This window comes from Salmo salar, chromosome ssa11, assembly GCF_905237065.1.
Source record: "Salmo salar chromosome ssa11, Ssal_v3.1, whole genome shotgun sequence".
NCBI classification, from domain to species: domain Eukaryota; kingdom Metazoa; phylum Chordata; class Actinopteri; order Salmoniformes; family Salmonidae; genus Salmo; species Salmo salar.
The window spans coordinates 82,002,647-82,025,319 of NC_059452.1; the positions used below are offsets into that span (position 1 = coordinate 82,002,647).

Sequence of the window (22,673 nt, forward strand, 5' to 3'; positions counted from 1 at the left end):
CTTTGGAATTGTGATCAACCCTTACTTCCCTCCCAGCACTGAGTAAATCACCAACTGAATCTAATCGCCTCATTGGCTTATACAGGCTTGACATTTGATAAATTCACTAACATTAGCCTATCACGGTGTCCGCTGAAATACCACCGCTGTATTTCCCTGTAATGATGTCAGGGGGATATTTATTCCTTTCCCTTTGCTCTCAATATACAACATTATTTCAAGTGAGGAAAGTGAGAGAGAGAGAGAGAGAGAGAGTGAGAGTGAGAGTGAGAGTGAGAGTGAGAGTGAGAGAGAGAGAGAGAGAGAGAGAGAGAGAGAGAGAGAGAGAGAGAGAGTTTCTTACCAAGCAGTGTCATTTGAATCTGTCCAAGAGAGACGTTAGAGAGAATAGGAATAGACTTTGCAATTCTGACTGTGACACCAAAAAATTCCTGCTTTGGCTGCGAGCTAGCACAGATACTTTCAATATTGTGCTGTTGGAACGAAAGGCACTGCCAAAGTGAACTACATTAATGTGTTTATTTGGCAGAGTGTAATTTAAATGTCTCCTTCAGTGGCTGACTCCATGTGCTAGCTCTCTCCTCTCTCCCTATTCCACAACAAGTCATTTCATTCTCACTGTCCTGTCATCTGTTCCTGTCAAGGCCCAAGCAAAGCTTGTAATCAAACACTACCAGAGTGTAAACAAAAGTGTGGAAGCAAACGATGCCTTTATTGACTGCAGAGCTTGAGCTTGCCACCATTGGCTCTCACCATTGGCTCTCACTCTGACCAATGGCACACAACAACTTGGCATTGGCTGCAGTATTGATACCATTCCAACTTCAATGACTGATACTGTTGCCTTCATGCTACTGATTAAAAGACAAACCCTAAAATGGCCATCTTAATCCCATCCATCTACAATAGAAACTTGGTTGCTAACAAGTCATTAAATGACAAACGTTGAATCAAAGAACCACCTAATTTGAATGATTCACCCAGTTATAGACATATCGGAAGTCAGAGACTGTGAACAAGAGATACTGTATGCATATTCATTCAGTGAGATGATGAAGATAAACTTTAGGCATAGGTCTGAAGTACAATTATCTCCTCTGAGTAAATCACTTTCCTAATAACTTTTCCTTCTAGAACTTCCCACCCCGGTCTCCTTCAGCTGCTGGGTACTGTGTGTGTTTTAATTAGAATTGATACTGTATTCATGGCTCTATAACGTGCACATTTGTAAAATGAAAGGAACCGAAAGGTGGCCAGAACAATTAAACAGGGAACAATTAAAATGTAACTCACTCTGAGTTAAATGTTATAATTAAATGTGTCTGTGCCCAGAGTAGCTACATTATGTCAGCTTGTACCAGCCTAGGAAATTAATTTGATTCCGGTAGAGCCGCAATTATGGGCGGACACTGTGTGTGTAGGGACCTGTGAGCTCTATGTGCCTCAGTGACCCTCCACTCTCTGACCATCCATAACCACTGACTTGTTAATTATAAAGTGGTGGCTCCTAGCGTGTAGTGTGCACTGCCCCTCTATGCATATCTGGCAGGAGAGCGATGAGAAGGATACTATTCCTATACCCTTACACCGCAAACGTAATGGGAATGAATGAGCCTAGTAATGGATGCAGTGATGTGAAAATGAATAGGTTCATGGTTCTAAACGATAGATTATTCATTGTCTTTAGTGCTTGTCTAAAAGGTAGCATTTCACACATACTGTATCTATCTTTATGGTTTATGTAGCATTTCACACATACTGTATCTATCTTTATGGTTTATGTAGCATTTCACACATACTGTATCTATCTTTATGGTTTATGTAGCATTTCACACATATCTATATTTATGGTTTATGTAGCATTTCACACATATCTATATTTATGGTTTATGTAGCATTCCACACATATCTATCTTTATGGTTTATGTAGCATTTCACACATATCTATATTTATGGTTTATGTAGCATTCCACACATATCTATCTTTATGGTTTAAGTAGCATTTCACACATATCTATATTTATGGTTTATGAATGGCTGAATTTCTTATTTCTGCTTTCTGCTTTGCAAGATATGTACACCCAGCACTCACGCCAAGATCTGAGAGAATGGGAAGATTATGTTCCGTTACATGGCATATGAAAGGCTCGGTAGCTGCCAGCCGTTATTGTGTCCCATTGAGTTAAAATACTACTTGTCCTCCATGCGAACCCAAACGTGTCGTCATTTATGTAAGAAATATCCACCTTACCACTACTATGGCTGACAAGAAATCTGTATTTTTTTTCTCTTTGAAACTTGACAATAGTATTGCAGAGTATTATATTTCATTCCCATCCTTACTGTGCCAGAAACAGATGCACACACTCTGTGCCTAGTCCTCCTATCCTCATATGTCTTAGCTTGAGATTCCTAAAACATGGATGGATTCTGTTCTGGGGGGAATGGGGGTTCCAATGAGGCAGGGAAATTGCTTTTGCTCTCTCTCTCTCTCTCTCTCTCTCTCTCGGTTGCCGGGTGGTTTTGTTTAATGCGTGGCGCAGTACATCTCGCAAGCCTGATCAAACAGCCACTGTGACTCTTTTGTGGCGGCAAAGTGGTTAGCACTAGGTGTTAATAATTCCACGCGCCACACTTCCTTCTCTGGCTCTGAGGGGGAATGTAAAAGGATCTGTCAGAGACTGCTTCATCACTATCGATTCCATTTAATTCCGACTTGTGCATGAATGGCTCTGGCAGATAGGATGCAGGAGGATAACATTCTACAGTATGCCTTTGTTTCCTCTCTTTTCCATTTCCTTCTCTGTTTGAGAGCCCGAATTGTAAGCTTGGCACTAGCTGCTCTGCAAGGTTTGGCAATTATCTCCCACAGCCTTTGCACAATAAGTACGTAGGCCACCAGAGCAACTGGGTTAGCATAATGCCCAATTATTGGTAAACGGCATGGATCAATGGTAATGACAAGAGAGTGCAAAGCAAGCCATCCTCTTCTTAGTCCCTATGCTAAGACAACCAAGGCGCTTCTGAAGCTATTATTACATGTTAATAACACAGTAGTGGGTTGATTTCCAGTGTGCTTATTCTGGCTTTATAACTATTAATGCGTTGATAACCAATGGGCTTATTCTGGCTTTATAACTATTAGTGGGTTGATAACCAATGGGCTTATTCTGGCTTTATAACTATTAATGCGTTGATAACCAATGTGCTTATTCTGGCTTTATAACTATTAATGCGTTGATAACCAATGGGCTTATTCTGGCTTTATAACTATTAGTGGGTTGATTTCCAATGGGCTCATTCTTGCTTTATAACTATAGGCCAGTGTGAGTTATCCTAAAACCTGTCAGCAAACACCCTAAGATAACCACCCAAAAAGCAGAAAAAAAACAAAAGCTTCGCTGACCACCATTATACTTTCTGTGTGGTACCTTCAACGCAAGTGTTTGATCACTCGATGTTGAGGATGAGAGCTCGAATCAGTGGTGTCACATAAAGCCCTCCAGGCAAGGCTGCTGGAACAGACACAACATTAGCCATGCAGGGAGCGGAGTTGCTGTAAACGCTTATGTAAGGGGAGCCGACGAGTGCCCGGCGCATGCTAATGTACCCCCTACGACCAGACGGTCTCGGACCAGACACGGTAATGTAGCAAGGCCAGACAGGGGGGAGTCAGGGGCATAGAAGGTCGTGATGGGGGTCTGAGTCAGGACTGATCAAGCTAGGGGCTCTTAGTGTGACTGGTCCTGGTTGACCAGCATAACAGCAGAAGGAAAGTTCTTCGGTAATGCTGGAACAGTTTCCTGGAATTGATAGTCAATGGGTTTAAATATGCCAATGAGCACTTAAAACAGAGCCATGGAAAACACAGCCCTCCCGACCACATTTCTATACTGAATACCAATTCAAAGGTATACATCCATTTGACCATTTCCCTAAAGACGTAATTTATGCATGTGTCATGCACACTTTCCCCCAATCAAATCTTTCCAAATAACTGGAAAAGTTAAGAGAGGCTAATGAGAGAAGCTGGTGGTGGAAGCACAGCTAATGGTCACAGACCCCTGATCCAACTCTACTTTTTCTTCATTGAATAACAAAACATTTACCTTTTGGCCCTCATGTCGGCGATTTTCACAACCTGTATTTAATTCCCTTATTTGTTCTTCATCATGAGTAAGAGGAAGCTCATTATCTGAATCTCGAGGCTAGTACAGCTGGCAGCAGCCTATCATCTGAGACACAGAGGTCTAAGTGTAACCTATAAAATCATCATTATCCTGGCATGCTTTCGCTTGTTCGACATGATTGACAAGTCAGCCAATTAGAGTGGAAGAATGAAAGCTCGTCCTTGTTCCTTACTTAAGTGAGTTTAATGCCATGCCCGAAGCTTTTTGAAAGGAACTTTAAGTTGTGCGTTTCGTGTTATTTTTGGCAAGGCAGTTCAAAAAAGGAGAAACATGTCTTTGTGTTTAAATAGTAATTTAATTTTAATGTTAAGATCATACAGTGAATGTCTATGTTTTTAATGATATGGTAATAGGGATATACACATTTTAGTTATGATCACTGTAGGGTCATGTTTGGTGAAAAGCTAAGTGTACTTTGAAAATACAAGAGCATTTTATTGAGCACATAAGATCATACATTTATTTTGTCTGCTGAAAGTAATGCTTACCTTGGGGCAGTAAATGTGCCTTTGTGAGCTCCATACTGCACATTATTTAAGGTGAAATGCTTCTTAATTTGAATGCTAGCACTCTATACAGATGCAGGATCTTAATTTGATCCGTTTCTCACAGTAGGAAAATAACCCTGCAGTAACAAGAAATGTAAATTATTGTGTGTATTATAATTAATTAAAATTGTTGTATGGGTTGATGCAGCACTCTCCTTCTTGGTAAAATAGCCCTTACACAGCCTGGAGGTGTGTTTTCTGTATTTTTGTATATTTGATTGAACCTTTATTTAACTAGGCAAGTCAGTTAAGAACAAATTCTTATTTACAATGACGGTCTACCCCAGCCAAACCCTAACCCGGACGACGCTGGGCCGATTATATTTGTATGGAGCAGCTAATGTATCCCCATTAGCTGCTGCCAAAGCAGCAGCTACTCTTCCTGGGGTCCAGCAAAATTAAAATACATTCAAAGATTTCACAACACACTGTGTGCCCTCAGGCCCATACTCCACCACTACCACATATCTACGGTACTAAATCCATGTGTATATATAGTGCGTATGTTATCGTGTATGCATGTGTTGCTTCATAGTCTGCGCTGTTCCATAAGGTGTTTTTAAAACTGTTTTTTTAAATGTGCCGCCCTGTGGGACTCCAAATCACGGCCAGTTGTGATACAACCTGGAATCGAACTAGGGTCTGTAGTGACGCCTCTAGCACTGAGATGCAGTGCCTTAGACCGCTGTGCCACTCGGGAGCCAAATTGTTGGGTCATTGTCCTGTTGAAAAACAAATGATAGTCCCACTAAGCCCAATGGGATGGCCTATCGCTGCAGAATAATTTGGTAAGCATGCTGGTTAAGTGTGCCTTGAATTCAAAATGAATCACAGACAGTGTCACCAGCAAAGCACCCCCACACCATAACAACTCCTCCTCCATGCCTTAAGGTTGGAAATACACATGCGGAGATCATTCGTTCACCCACACCGCATCTCACAAAGATGCAGTGGTTGGAACCAAAAATCTCCAACTTGGACTCCAGACCAAAGGACAAATTTCCACCGGTCTAATGTCCATTGCTCGTGTTTCTTGGCCCAAGCAAGTCTCTTCTTCTTATTGGTGTCCTTTGGGCTGCATTTTCTTAACTCTGTGTCTTCCATTCCTGTGGCGGTCCTCATGAGAGTCAGTTTCATCATAGAGCTTGATGTTTTTTGCAACTTCACTTAAATAAACTTTCAAAGTTCTTGAAATGTTCCATATTGACTGACCTTCATGTCTTAAAGTAAGGATGGACTGTCGTTTCTCTTTGTTTATTTGAGCTATTCTTGTCATAATATGGGCTTGGTCTTTTACCGAATAGGGCTATCTTCTGTATACCACACAACTGATTGGCTCAAACGCATTAAGAAGGAAAGAAATTCCACAAATTAACTTTTAATAAGGCACACCTGTTAATTGAAATGCATTCCAGGTGACTACCTCATGAAGCTGGTTGAGAGAATGCCAAGAGTGTGCAAAGCTGTCATCAAGGCAAAGGGTGGCTATTTGAAGAATCTCAAATATAAAATATATTTTGATTTGTTTAACACTTGGTTCCTACATTATTCCATGTGTTATTTCATAGTTTTGATGTCTTCACTACTATTCTACAATGTAGAAAATAGTAAAAATAAATAAAAACCTTTGAATGAGTAGGTGTTCTAAAACTGGTAATGTATATATTAATAGAGCAATTGAAATTCCAATAATATGGACACTGATCTAAACAAATCAGAATAAACTGCACAACTCAAAAGGTTATCAGAGTTCCATGTCAATAAGATGTCCTTTCCACGTATGTGATGGAGAGACTGAACGTAGGAGGAATGGGGAGAGAGAAACCGACAGCTCAATGTCAAAAGAATAGAGCACTCAGACTTGAACCTGTCACAGAACTGACAGAATTACACTTAATGATGCAAAGAGCCAGGAGACATCCTGGGCCCCGAGGCCAGACGCATACACCGTGTTTCCTGATCCTCTTCCTTCCTATTCAATATCCTTCCCCAATTTCACAGATGATGAGATTCCGCACGGATAAACACACATGCTACCATTCACATCAAGTCCAAGTGGAAGTATCAAAAGAAAACCAAGAGGGGTGACTGAAAGCATGAAATAAGGTCTGCTCTGAGCTTGAACCCACTTTAGATCGCACAACCAGCTTGCCCAGAATAACCTCTGGCTCGTCACTCAGTGGAGTGATATTTAAAAACAGAGCCTGCTAATGTTTATGCCCTGAAACAGTGCTAGTCAGCAGAGGGACACATTGAGGGTGGGTGAGAGATTTGCATCGGACAGCATGGATGGATGATGCACATGATACAGCAATTCCCCTTAGGGCTGGGCAGCATAGCGTATTTTACGATATACCGGTATTGATGCATTGACCGGTTTGGGTTTTTACTTTACCTTCTATAACAGTATGTGAATGTTTGGTTTGTTAAATGTGGTACGCTGTGTTTAACGTCCATTTTTATAGTTTACTTCGCTACTTGAGTCATCTCTCTCCGTTCTCTCTCTTTGTTGTTCCTCGACCACGAGACACTTGCGTTCAGTCTGCATGGTCAATGCAGCACATGCAACAATGTTGATGACAATGCTGTTTTCACTTTGCTTCTTCATATAAATCCAGTAGTGTTCTAAAATTACACTATTAGTTTGTGTTGCTTACATCTGAAAACAGCTAGTTTGTATTTTCTTTGCAAGTTGGGCCTAAATCTTGTTAGCCGCTAATGCTAAACGCTAGGTAGCTTGCTAATGAATGTACTGAGTCAGAGCAAACATAATTAGTTATACAGCCTGATAATACCAGTGATGGTGTAGACCTAAATCAGCATGTTGTTTGTGCAACAGTACCTTCTAAATCAAAGAAGAATACAAGAAGCATTAATATGTTAGCTACATGAAGTAGCTAAGATTTAACAGTCAATGTAGCCAAAGATTATAGGGTCCCTTAGGAAACAATTGTCAACACTTTGGTTCTTAAAAAAACACTTTGGTTCTTACCCTATCACAATAACTCCTCCCTGGCATTTTCCTCCGAATTATAATAATCATTCCATTTTCATGATTCCAACATTTCACCCAAGTGTTTTGCTCTAAATCATAAGTAAAATCGCTATTGCAACATTTGGTTCGAAATAAGGTTTAGATTGTTTGCCCATACCGTGCAGCCCTACATGGCAGTGTGGACAGTCAATGTAGCCAAAGATTATTTTCTCAAATGAGTGCAGGAAATACAGAAATGTATGAAAATGCTAAAAAGAAAATTGGGGTTGAAGTTGAATTGAACAGTATAAAACAATCAGAATGGAGGAAGACCCATTTAAATCACTTAGAAGGTATGTGTTGCCACCCTGAGGTCATGCACTACTTATAAAGCAAATTTAGAAATGGTATAATTTAAAAACATAAAATACTGTCAAATAACGTCATACCGTAATTTTTTTTTACAATACCGTGATATGATATTTTGGCCAGCACTAATTCCCCTGAAGACAGCGAGTCAAGAGGCAAAGAAAAAAGGAAAGATAGAGGGGGAAAGAGAGAGAAAGAGAGAGGCAGAGAGAAGCGAATGTGAAGAGATGTGAGGATGGGGTGGAAGTAGAGAGAGGGGTCAAAAGGGGCAGAGAAAAGAGGAGTGTATTGAGAGGCGATTAAGTTGGAGAGATGAGAAGTGACGTCTGGAGCAAGGAATAGAGATAATATAAGAAAGAAAGAGAGGAGTGAGACATGAGAAAGAGGAGAGCAAAAAGAGTGTGGAGAAGTGAAGAGAGGGGACTGGAGACGTGCGAGAGGAGATAGTTGAACGGAGAGAATACTTGTAAGGACATACCAGTGGAGAGGTGTCTAATGGACTGAAGAAGAGAGATGTGTGTAGGTGTATAGGTTGTTATCAATAAAATGTCACAATAAGGTGCAGTGTTCGATTTGCCTGCTGGGGGACAAGGAGATCCCCAGCGCCGCTAAAACCATTGACAACTGTGTGCCGTTTTCAAGGGATTGTTAAATAAATCGGAACTATTTGGTTGTAATATCATCATCACCTCTTGAAGAGCATAGAACTACACATTTCAGATTATTCCATGCAAAATAATTGTCAAATTTACCTCTATCGTCAGAGTTATACAGAAATGAACTGTATGCTTTTCATGATCAGTAAACATCAATTGATCATGTAATTTCAAATACGTGAGGGTAGCCTCACAATATCTCAAAATATTGGCTATTTGAGTGATATAAAATAAAAGTGAACTATACCTGACCAGTATGAGTGGTTTAGGTTCATTTCCCATCCTTTTTGGGCTCTGCCTGTCAAGCAGCAAAAGGGTGCATTTACTTTACAAGCTGCCAGTAGAGACTTGTACAGTTTGCTAAACATAGTGGTAAGTAGACCTAATGCACTTTTTTCTCCAACATTATCCCCTTTTCAATACTGTTTTCAAGAGTGTTTAACCTGTTGGGGCTAGGGGGCAGTATTTGCACGGCTGGATAAAAAAATGTACCCGATTTAATCTGGTTACTAATCCTACCCAGTAACTAGAATATGCATATACTTATTATATATGGATAGAAAACACCCTACATTTTCTAAAACTGTTTGAATGGTGTCTGTGAGTATAACAGAACTCATTTGGCAGGCAAAACCCTGAGACATTTTCTGACAGGAAGTGGATACCTGATGTGTTGTATTACCTTTAAACCTATGCCATTGAAAAACACAGGGGCTGAGGAATATTTTGGCACTTCCTATTGCTTCCACTAGATGTCACCAGCCTTTACAAAGTGTTTTGAGTCTTCTGGAGGGAGATCTGACCGAACAAGAGCCATGGAACGATGATGGCCCATTAGACACCTGGCGCGCGAGTTCATGTTGGGTACCCTCGTTCCAATACGTTATAAAAGAGAATGCATTCGTCCACCTTGAATATTATTCATGTTCTGGTTAAAAAGGCCCTAATGATTTATGCTATACAACGTTTGACATGTTTGAACGAACGTAAATATATTTTTTCCCCCTCGTTCATGAAGTGAAGTCCGGCGGGCTTAGATCATGTGCTAACAAGACGGAGATTTTTGGACATAAATGATGAGCTTTTTTGAACAAAACTACATTCGTTATGGACCTGTGATACCTGGAAGTGACATCTGATGAAGAGAATCAAAGGTAATGGATTATTTACATAGTATTTTCGATTTTAGATCTCCCCAACATGACGGCTAGTCTGTATCGCAACGCGTATTTTTCTGGGCGCAGTGCTCAGATTATTGCAAAGTGTGATTTCCCAGTAAGGTTATTTTTAAATCTGGCAAGTTGATTGCGTTCAAGAGATGTAAATCTATAATTCTTTAAATGACAATATAATATTTTACCAATGTTTTCTAATTTTAATTATTTAATTTGTGGTGCTGACTTGACTGCCGGTTATTGGAGGGAAACGATTTCCTCAACATCAATGCCATAGTAAAACGCTGTTTTTGGATATAAATATGAACTTGATAGAACTAAAAATGCATGCATTGTCTAACATAATGTCCTAGGAGTGTCATCTGATGGAGATTGTAAAAGGTTAGTGCATCATTTTAGCTGGTTTTATGGTTTTGGTGACCCTGTCTTTGAATTGACAAAACATTACACACAACTCTTGTAAATGTACTGTCCTAACATACTCTAAATTTATGCTTTCGCCGTAAAACCTTTTTGAAATCGTAAAACGTGGTTAGATTAAGGAGATGTTTATCTTTCAAAGGGTGTAAAATAGTTGTATGTTTGAAAAATTTGCTGATTGAGTTTGAATAACAGAGTGATCTCCAGCCATGTCCTCGTCAACACTCACACCTGTGTTAACGAGAGAATCACTGGCATGATGTCAGCTGGTCCTTTTGAGGGAGGGCTGAAATGCAGTGGAAATGTTTTTTGGGGATTCAGTTCATTTGCAAGGCAAAGAGGGACTTTGCAATTAATTGCAATTCATCTGATCACTCTTCATAACATTCTGGAGTATATGCAAATTGCCATCATACAAACTGAGGCAGCAAACTTTGTGAAAATGTATATTTGTGTCATTCTCAAAACTTTTGGCCACGACTGTACACACACATGCATGTTCACACGCACCCACACACACACACACATCCTTTAACCTCTATGGGCTAGGTGGGACGCTTGCGTCCCACCTACGTAACAGCCACTGCCAGCCTGTGGCGCGATTTTCAAAACCTTAAAAATCCTATTACTTCAATTTCTCAAACATATGACTATTTTACAGCCATTTAAAGACAAGACTCTCGAATAACAGACTGGAAGCTTCAAAAGGAGGGTGGTGCTTGGAATCATTGTTCTTCCTCTGTCAATCATGGTTACCTGCAAAGAAACACGTGCCGTCATCATTGCTTTGCACAAAAAGGGCTTCACAGGCAAGGATATTGCTGCCAGTAAGATTGCACCTAAATCAACCATTTATCAGATCATCAAGAACTTCAAGGAGAGCAGTTCAATTGTTGTGAAGAAGTCTTCAGGGCGCCCAAGAAAATCCAGCAAGTGCCAGGACCATCTCCTAAAGTTGATTCATCTGCGGGATCGGGGCACCACCAGTACAGAGCTTGCTCAGGAATGGCAGCAGGCAAGTGTGAGTGCATCTGCACGCACAGTGAGGCGAAGACTTTTGGAGGATGGCCTGGTGTCAAGAAGGGCAGCAAAGAAGCCACTTCTCTCCAGGAAAACATCAGGGACAGACTGATATTCTGCAAAAGGTACAGGGATTGGACTGCTGAGGACTGGGTTAAAGTAATTTTCTCGGATGAATCCCCTTTCCGATTGTTTGGGGCATCCAGAAAAAAAATTGTCCGGAGAAGACAAGGTGAGCCCTACCATCAGTCCTGTGTCATGCCAACAGTAAAGCATCCTGAGACCATTCATGTGTGGGGTTGCTTCTCAGCCAAGGGAGTGGGCTCACTCACAATTTTGCCTAAGAACACAGCCATGAATAAAGAATGAATAAAGGAACAGTTTGGTGACGAACAATGCCTTTTCCAGCATGATGGAGCACCTTGCCATAAGGCAAAAGTAATAACTAAGTGGCTCGGGGAACAAAACATCAATATTTTGGGTCCATGGCCAGGAAACTCCCCAGACCTTAATCTTATTAAGAACTTGTGGTCAATCCTCAAGAGGCAGGTGGACAAACATGTCACGTCCTGGCCAGTATAAGGGTTAATTGTTATTGTAGTTTGGTCAGGACGTGGCAGAGGGTATTTGTTTTATGTGGTTCGGGGTGGTGTGTTATTTAGGAGGGCATTTGATTTATGTATTCCGGGGTTTTTGGGCACTGTTTGATATTCATGTAATTCTGTGTTTAGTCTAGTGAGTCTGGTTCTATGTTTAGGTAATTGGGGTGGAGACTCTCAATTGAAGGCAGGTGTGGTCTATTTGCCTTTGATTGAGAGTCCCATATATTAGGGTGTGTTTGTGTTTGTATTTTGTGGGAGATTGTTTCTTGTTTAGCGTGAGTGAGCCTTTCAAGACTGTTGATCGTAAGTTCGTTTTGTTTGTTTGTTTGTTGTTCTGGTGTTCACTTGATTATAGTTTAAATAAACATCAAGATGAGCATACACAGTCCTGCTGCATATTGGTCCTCCTTTACCAACAACAACTGTGACAAAACAAAAACCCACAAATTCTTACAAACTCCAAACATTGATTATGCAAGAATGGGCTACCATCAGTCAGGATGTGGCCCAGAAGTTAATTGACAGCATGCCAGGGCAGATTGCAGAGGTCTTGAAAAAGAAGGGTCAACACTGCAAATATTGACTCTTTGCATCAACTTCATGTAATTGTCAATAAAAGCCTTTGACACTTATGAAATGCTTGTAATTATACTTCAGTATCCCATTGTAACATCTGACAAAAATATCTAAAGACACTGAAGCAGCAGACTTTGTGAAAATTAATATTTGTGTCATTCTCAAAACGTTTGGCCACGACTGTATGTGTTTCTTACCATAACAGAGATGTGCAGCAGGTGCATGTGTTCGTGCAGGATGTGAGCAGGTTCCCGGGCCGTGGGCACGGTGGTCTGGATCAGCTGCTCAGAGGTGCTCATGGACACGTGGAAATACAGTGTCCCGTTCTCCAACCACTGCTGCTTCCAATGCACCTGAGATATATCTGCCCCAGTACCTGACATCTCTACAGATAGAAAGAGAGAGAGAAAGGGAGATTTTGTGAAATAAACAATTGGCACTGTGTGTGTGTGTGTGTGTGTGTGTGTGTGTGTGTGTGTGTGTGTGTGTGTGTGTGTGTGTGTGTGTGTGTGTGTGTGTGTGTGTGTGTGTGTGTGTGTGTGTGTGTGTGCGCGTGTGTTTTTGAAAACAAGTGTGTGCACTGTCATGACGTTGGCCTCTTTGGGTTTTCTATGCACCATCCCCCTCCTTCTGTCTCCAACCCAGGCTAAGTGAGTGCAGTCATAAATTCCGAAGGAGAATGTCCTGCCTCATGGCCACAGCTTTGAGACAGAGTGGTTTCATAGAGCGACAAAGGAATTCTTCCACCTCACAGGACGGGGGAATCGAACGACATTTATGGTCTGGAGAAGGTATAAAAGATCGGTGAAGAATCCAGCTACGAACTGGTCCGTTTGGTACAATGTTGTGAAACTCATGAGAGACAAAAAAAAAAAAGTTCAAATAAGGCTGCATGATACAACACATCACTACCTGGCCATACACTCACAAGCATATTACCATAATAATGTTTATATAATAGCCTCAGCTATGGGACTTACATCTCAATGGTTGTATCAACTGAATGAATAAGGATAAAGCTATTTGGAATATGTTGAGATGCTATGTACTGATGTTAATGTGAGAGAATTGTATTTCTGTTCAAAGTCTTAACTAAGTCATCGGGACACAGACAGGACCTGGCGTCATGTGACAGACTTTTTTACGTTCAGTATATAAACCCCCACCCAGGGTTTCTTTCTTTAGACCAGCTTACCTCAATAATGAGAGGGCCAAGGTTTGACCATGCATTCCTCTACTGAACTTTAACCATACCACGTGGTTAAACTCTTAAACTATTGATACCAACAGAATAATAACAAGTCTTTGATATTAATAACTAGTCTGCAGCTAGGAATTCAAATTCGGTCCATTCTATGACAACATGAACGAATGTCGCTTTGAAAGATCCATTCTAACCGAGAGAGAGAGAGAGAGAGAGAGAGAGAGAGAGAGAGAGAGAGAGAGAGAGAGAGAGAACTCTCCAACAGAACAGAACTCTCCAACAAGGATCCCGACGACACACTGAGCGTAAATATATATATAGATTGCAATTGTTTCCGAATGAGTGAACGTTCATGTGCAAAGGGTTAGCATATCAATTGTTAATATTTATCAACTCTGTAGTGCCTTCTCAGCTGACCCTTATCACCCTTTGTTTAACCTCTATGGGCTAGGTGGGACGCTAGCGTGCCACCCGTGGTGCACTCCATCAACAGCAGGTGCATTTCAAGAGCGGCAAATTTGAATCCAAATAAATGTCAAAATTCAAATTTTTCAAAAATACAACTATTTTACACCATTTGAAAGATAAACATCTCCTTAATCTAACCACGTTTTACGATTTCAAAAAGGTTTTACGGCGAAAGCATAAATTTAGAGTATGTTAGGACAGTACATTTACAAGAGTTGTGTGTAATGTTTTGTCAAGTCAAAGACAGGGTCACCAAAACCATAAAACCAGCTAAAATGATGCACTAACCTTTTACAATCTCCATCAGATGACACTCCTAGGACATTATGTTAGACAATGCATGCATTTTTAGTTCTATCAAGTTCATATTTATATCCAAAAAGCGTTTTACTATGGCATTGATGTTGAGGAAATCGTTTCCCTCCAATAACCGGCAGTCAAGTCAGCGTCACAAATTAAATAATTAAAATTAGAAAACATTGGTAAAATATTATATTGTCATTTAAAGAATTATAGATTTACATCTCTTGAACGCAATCAACTTGCCAGATTTAAAAATAACCTTACTGGGAAATCACACTTTGCAATAATCTGAGCACTGCGCCCAGAAAAATACGCGTTGCGATACAGACTAGACGTCATGTTGGGGAGATCTAAAATCGAAAATACTATGTAAATAATCCATTACCTTTGATTCTCTTCATCAGATGTCACTTCCAGGTATCACAGGTCCATAACGAATGTAGTTTTGTTCAAAAAAGCTCATCATTTATGTCCAAAAATCTCCGTCTTGTTCGCACATGATCTAAGCCAGCCGGACTTCTCGTCATGAACGAGGGGAAAAAATATATTTCCGTTCGTTCAAACATGTCAAACGTTGTATAGCATAAATCATTAGGGCCTTTTTTAACCAGAACATGAATAATATTCAAGGTGGACGAATGCATACTCTTTTATAACGTATTGGAACGAGGGTACCCAACATGAACTCGCGCGCCAGGTGTCTAATGGGACATCATCGTTCCATGGCTCTTGTTCGGTCAGATCTCCCTCCAGAAGACTCAAAACACTTTGTAAAGGCTGGTGACATCTAGTGGAAGCAATAGGAAGTGCCAAAATATTCCTAAACCCCTGTGTTTTTCAATGGGATAGGTTTAAAGTCAATACAACACATCAGGTATCCACTTCCTGTCAGAAAATGTCTCAGGGTTTTGCCTGCCAAATGAGTTCTGTTATACTCACAGACACCATTCAAACAGTTTTAGAAACTTTAGAGTGTTTTCTATCCATATATAATAAGTATATGCATATTCTAGTTACTGGGTAGGATTAGTAACCAGATTAAATCAGGTACATTTTTTTTATCCAGACGTGCAAATGCTGCCCCCTAGCCCTAACAGGTTAACAAGCCGCCATGCCGGTTTAGCCCACTAGGGCACATTCCTCTACCATTTCTTTGTAACGATATCTACTGTTTTGTATGCTTTCTGTGAATTACTTAGTTTAGTAAATAAATGATTTTAAGACAATTGATGTATGGATGACTTAGTGAAGACTGGGTTCGTGCAGATAAACAACAATTTACGACGTTTGGAATGAGACTGACACGATGTAAAAAATAATAAGTCATTAAATCAGAAGACTCATAGATCAGATATTATGATATCTGGAAAGTTATATTAGGAAAATTATAACTTTGTAATCTGAATATTATATTATATTTCCTTGGTGCCCCGACCTTCTAGTTAATTACAGTTACACGATTAATCAGTTTAATCACGTAATAATAATTACAGAGAGTTATTTGATAAACATATCTTCAGTTTAATGATGCCCAAAGATACGACAGCACTTATGTGTGTGTTTATCTGTGTCTGTGAGAGGAACATGCATCTGTGGGGAAAGTGAAGTGAAAGTTCAGTGGTGACTCAGAAGTCTGTGATAAGTTTTCATTAACATTCCAGTGAAGTGCTTGCTCTCTCTTAAGGTCAAGACTCGGCTGCCCCCCTAGAGGTAGATGTATCAACAGACAGTAGATAGCTTACACTTTTGCTTGCATGCTGCTTATTTGTATAAACAATTAAAATTAGTAGTGTACTAACACATGGGGATAAGACAATGGGTGTCATTCCGTTCATTAACCGTCACCTAGGATTCCATTTTATTGTCAATAGTACTGGAGAAAACGTTGCCTCACTACGCTCTCTGCAAATCATCAGAAGTGCCGGAGAAATTAATGAATACATTAGCATGAACAGGACATTGGCATTAGCATAAAGAGCTACGACACCAGAGGGGAAGTGGATCAATTGAAAAAGGAAAGAAGGCAGCGAGAAAAAAATCCAAAAAGACCAGGCGCAACCTTGAAAGATTTTAACAAAGCCAAGTGAGATTAGATTTAGTGGGCAGGTTGGTGGGAGAAATAAAAGCAGGGAGGAAAAAAGCCAAGTTGGCCAGATAGGGATCAAAGCACAGGACTGTGATGCTATCGACTACTGGGGCTATGTGGTCGCTGGGTACTGAGACAGCCTCTGGGAGCTATGTGCTTGATACAGTATTTGTCAGGGGTGGGTGACAAGGGCAGTGACAGGGGGACGGGAGCTGCTCCCAGACCAGTGGCAGGTACAGAATGAGGGATGGCTTTCAGTGGCGCTGGTCATTAACCTACTGACTCTGGGTCAGTGGACACGGCAGGAGAGAAGTACTCTGTGAGCTGCCCTCATCACTGCCACTGACCTTCCAGTACAGGGCATTCACATACATCAGGAGCGCTAGGGCTTCAAGGACAGGGGGAGAGGTAGAGTGACTTGATATGGCACAGTATGGTATGGGATGCTCTCTGACACCCCACTAAAGAGTCCAGATTCTTTAACAGATTTGTGGACAAGTCCTTCATTTTCTATTCCTGTGTGCCCTCACTGTATCAGAACTTCATTAACAAGGGCAGTATGATCATCTACCATGAACACTAAAACAGCCATAACAGAGGATGAGCTGGAGGATATGCTAACCACTGTATTATTGTACAGGGATCTACATTTTTGGCTCCTCGTGGGACAATCAGGTGGGAAACTTTTCAAAAGCCTCCAGAAAGTCCTCTTTCAGCATCTTTCTCTCTCATAAATGGATGCTGACTGTGCAATAGTAGGATTAAAATTAGTAGGCTGTGAAATTTCAAGCACCCATCGAAAGCATATTGCTGTGTTTAATCTGCAGCTTCTCATATTTGGAGATTTGGCTATTGAGCTTGAAAGAGGATGTTCTCAGGTCTAACAAAGAGGTGACACTCATCAGAGGCAGCCATTTAAACGAATAGAGAGGGACAGATATAACAGAGCCATTTTGGCTGGTAATCACTTGGGTGGACACTGTACAAAGCCAAAAGCCTGCCATGAGTGTTGTTATTGGGCAAACATTGAGATGTTAGCAGGATACAGAGGCTGTTGTGTGTGTGTGTGTGTGTGTGTGTGTGTGTGTGTGTGTGTGTGTGTGTGTGTGTGTGTGTGTGTGTGTGTTGGTTAGTTTGCATGCCTGTCTGTGGGAAGACGAGGTTGAAGCATGTAAGCTCCCAGCAAGGGCGTCAGGGATGGAATGTCTACCCAGCGGAGAAAAAGGACAACCCTGAGGTGTGTCATTGCAGCCATTACACAAGCCCCTGAGAGCAGGGGAGAAGCATGGCTGATTTTACACAAAGAGAATGAGAAAGAGAAATGGTTGAACCATTAGAGCTCTCTTCTCAAGAGTGAGGCGAATGCCGTATCGCATCAATACCGACCAAGGTACCAATAGTTACCTATGTTACAGTAAAACCTATAGCAAAACATAAAAAAAAAAGACAAACTGTTTTTAGAGTAACATCCTTTTCCAGTTTACCCACTTGTGATCGCATTAAGCTTGCAGAACAGAGCAGACGGGATTGTTTGGAGCTTGCCCAAATCTTTGATAAAGCCCTGTTATTCTAGGCGGATGCATCTGAAGGTAGCCCAGATGACCCTGAGTGAAATCTACTGAACACTCAGTATACCACTTATTACCAGGGCTGTCTCAAAGTGGCTCAACGCACAGTACCCAATCACAGTTGTTATGACTGTTCGTATAGAATATGTAATATTGTATTTCAGCCATTGATTTTAATTTTCGCTCATTTTAGTCCACCATGTTAGGCGTTTTGAAGAGATGACGTTTCTCTAAAATCAACATGCAAGATTTTATTATGAAGGAAGAATGGACAAAATACATGTATTATTTTTAACTGACTTTCATTGAAGCTACTTTTCAAATGTAGCACCCAGTCGTACAAGTTTGTTTCCATTGTTAGAATGAAATTCACACTGTGAAATAACTATAAGTACTTCTGAAAATAAGAACTGATTTAATCTCCGCCAATATGCATTTTACTTTAGATGCCAGTGAACAATCTGTTCCCTCTAAAAATGAACAATGCAACAGTTTATGATGATACAAAGAGTGTTGTCTAGTGAGCTGTGAATAACCCACTTCTCCCGAGGGTGTGAAATACTGGGATGCAGAATAACACCAAAGCTACTGTGACCTACATGGTTAAAGTCCTCTTTGTCCACACTACCATTAGAAATCCTTGAACACAGCATTGCGTTAATGTCAGCAGGCTGACCTTTGTTTTGTTAGAATAATGAAATGTGTTAGTTATCATTCATAAATGTGACCTTTACCTTGATCAGTGTTCATAACGGCAATTGAAATGTTATTTCGTACTAGAATAAAAACAGTGTGGCAGCAACTAAGGAAGCACCCGGTGTTGTAGCTGAGGTGGATTTTGAAGAATGCTTGTGAAGGTTATAATGATTATTCATCTCTCTCTTTAAAAAAATGAATACCGGTAGCACACATGCTGTAAAACAATGTTTTGAATTATCGTTGTAAAGAGGAGGTCACGGTTATAGATACACACAGACAAGACAGATGCACATAGATACAAATGGAGTGAGATACACTAAACAAGGAGATTTTTGTGACCTACACACACACACACACGTACATACGCACACACACGTCCTCCCCAAAGGTCGTTCTCATCAGTTTAAAGGTGATCATAGCTGCATGGAGTCAGTAACTGCGTGGGCTGACAGTGCCGTGACAGTTTGTCAGCTCAGTAACAAGACTGTGTCGTCTGCTTACCCTGATGAAAGCTGGCACCCTTAAGGCACTATGCTGCTTGTCATTAACCATGTGGCGATGGCAAGCCAGCCAGCGAGCCTTCCGATAACGCTGCTGCCTAGCCTAGCGCCTCAGCCTGCCATGCCCGTCATAATATTATGGGCAGCTGCACGTTTAATAATTCATAAGCGACAATAATGATAGACTTCCATAACCTTTTAGATTCATCTAAATATATCAGCTCAAAATGCAGAGAGGATAGAAGACGGTGTCAGTCAGCGCCTCATCAGTACTGTCAGAGCCTATTGCCTGATTCAATACACATATCAAACATATCTCACAGTGTTTAGGTTTTAGACGTTTCTAATGTCCACTCTGAACGGCCTCACTTTTGAAACTGAGTATTGAGAGTAAAGTCTACTTTCAACACACAAAAACCTTCCCCACATACTGTATCAGGAGAAAATTTGAATACGCTCGTAGAAATACATATTTGATTAGTCACCAAATGGGGGGTTGTCACGACTCCCATTCAGAAAATGCTAATACCTGTTAAGAATTGACCAATTACCATTTCCAAACGAGTTGACGTGAGATATCGGATATTTAGACAAATACGACATTACCGAAAGGCTGCCGTACTTCCAGTGTTGAGGAGTAGTGAACTACATGTAGTTCAACTAGTAATTGAATTACATTTTGCATTAGCTTGGCGGTAGTTAAACTAAATTCAAATCTAGGTAGTGTTTTCAGTAGATAATTACTTTTTCTGCCATGTAGTGGTGTGGCTAACTACTGGCACTACACACTATGGGTGTGGTTTGGGTTAAATAGTGTTACTGTAGGTTCTGACCAAACAGAATAAAACCTCACAGATGACTAGAAAAAGCTCAAACCAAGTTTATTCACCCACTGGGTCATACAGCTGCAAAGACAAAAACATGTTTACACAAGTACCTATAATTATATCCTCGTACTAGGTGGAGTCAACTCCTTGCTCATCTAGAGAGCCAATACATCTCTGTTGCTAGTCAGGAACTTAATTGGTTCCTCTCAATGGTGTAGTCATGGCCCTGCCTCATGCAAGAACCTTTATGGGTGTGGAAGTATATGTGTGTGGGATAGGCTGTTCCTTCTCACTTCATATGACCTGAACTCGGGACAAATTCCTCGCTCCTCCCAAACCCACGACTGTCCTACTTTATCATTGACTGAAACCAGACTGTTCCCCTTTGACACCCTCCTTAGGAGCCATGAGAATGAACAATAACATGTTGACAGAATGTAAACTTTCTGCACCCCCTTCCTCACTCAATAACTTTCCATACACCTAGTTCTTATCCACCCTCCATTGACCCCAACATATAAATTCCTTATACATGTAAAGTAATCAATAAGTTTTAGTATGGTACATGAATGAGTATATTTCAAGCTAGAACCCAACAGTAGGCAATCATTTCCTTTCTTTTTCAGCATCAGACATGCCTAATTTTCACTTAATACATAGTTTCACAAAGTAGTTTGGATGAACTAAATTACTTTTTCAAAGTGTTGGGTTCTGAGAATATGAAATATACTTATTCATGTCACTGAGGGAGAGAGGGTCATGTATAACGTTTACATTATGTCAGGATATGATATTGTTAGCTATCAGGGATCCTTTTGGGGGGGATCCTCTGGGAGGAGAAGAGACACAGTCTGGTATCAGGCACCATGACAGCCGTGAGTTGGGCAGGGAAGTGATCACATGTGGCAGGTATTGATAAGGGGAGAGAGCTTTGGATTAGGCATCAAGGGGGTTGAGGTCAGGTCAGGTCATCTTAAGGAAGAAGGAACGGCTTATTACCCCATCACTTCGTCTTCCTGTCAAACCATAAAAGATGTAAGGATTGGAGAGAGGGAGGAGTACATCTAAATTGGAGAATATATACTTGTGTTGATGGAAACATGTTTTGTCTAATGCAGCTGTATTGATCCTCTGAGAAGAATTAAACTTGGTTAAGCTTTCATAGTGTCTGTTGAGTTTTTTACTCTGAGAATTAGAACCTAACAAAATAAACTTTAGTTAAGTAAAGTATATTTTTTCCATAGGGGTAGCTTTAGTGTAGCTTAACTTATTTCAGTGTGAAGTAATTGGTAGCTTGGTAAACTATCTTTTCAGAGTAGCTTCCCCAACACTGTGCACTTCTCAAAGAAATTAAACACTTAACAACTTAAAGCCACCCCAATGTCTTTATAACACTCCCTAATTAAATAGTTGGCATTCATGGACAATAAAAATGCATAGTGAGGAGAAGGAGCATGTTTCAAGGCATTGAAATGTGCTAATTTCCGGCGGCGCAGTTGGATCCTAACGTCCTGCCATGCCATCTATGTGAAGAGAGAGATCATATTCTCCCAGTCAGGACTGAACAGCTAATAATGTCAACCAGGGGGGAGAGGGAGCGGGAGAGGGAGAGAGAGAGAGAGAGAGATCATGGGCATGAGGAAGGCCATCAATGTCATGTTCAGGTCCTGGCTAGTCATCATTAATTAAGGGTCAGGAGACAAGCAGTAAATACAAAGATTCATGGAGGTTATATAACAATGGGCTTGATGTTATTGTATTGTGATCAAGTAAGCTAGTTAGTTGAAAGAGCAATCATTTGATATGTGCAAGCTAAATCTACAGCACAGGCAAATAGAATCAGGATGAATACAATATACCATAAAATGATATTATATGACAAAGTACTATTCCCTTATATGACATGGACATATGACATGGGCATTGCACAAAGGCAGTCAAAATTACCCTCTGTCTCCCAGACAAAAAGATCTGTCACCAGGTGTCTCTCCCTGTCAGAGGGGTCTTTGAGGGCTCCTTCTGCTGTGACAGCTGTCTCTGTACTGCCTGCTGTACTACTCAACACAGTCAGCACAGCGGTCTCCAATTTTGACGACTCATCACTTCCTAGTGGATGACCTGGTCGTGACCTCTGTACCACCCGCACACTATTACCATCTGCCATCTCCACAGATTAATTTTTAAAGCTGCTTGACCCTAATCATCTTAGTAATGTACTGCTGCATTACTGTTGCAACACCGACAGTGGGATTTCTCCAAGATATAATCATGCTGAAATATGTCTGCCCTATGCCACAGAATGTTTTTCGGGCTCTGCTGCTATTGCTGATGAGGTACAAAGGACAGCAATCACTTCAAATAGAAAACAGGAGGTCTCGTGGAATAATTGGATTCTACTAGTGTCTAGGACTTCCCCTGGGGCTAGGGTCCGGTGAGAATCAGGTATTAACAATCAGTTGTGCCAGTGGGACCAAAGGTCCATCTTTAC

General features: G+C 40.8%; 1 protein-coding gene across 1 annotated transcript in view; it reads right to left on the reverse strand.

Moving 5' to 3' along the window:
• The window catches only part of LOC106563268 (astrotactin-2), a 533,795-nt gene that overhangs the window by 439,886 nt on the left and 71,236 nt on the right, over positions 1-22,673 (reverse strand). Inside the window, exon 2 of the mRNA XM_014128700.2 lies at positions 12,728-12,915. Within this exon, the coding sequence (XP_013984175.2) occupies positions 12,728-12,915 (188 nt within the window). The remainder of the gene's footprint in view (positions 1-12,727; positions 12,916-22,673) is intronic.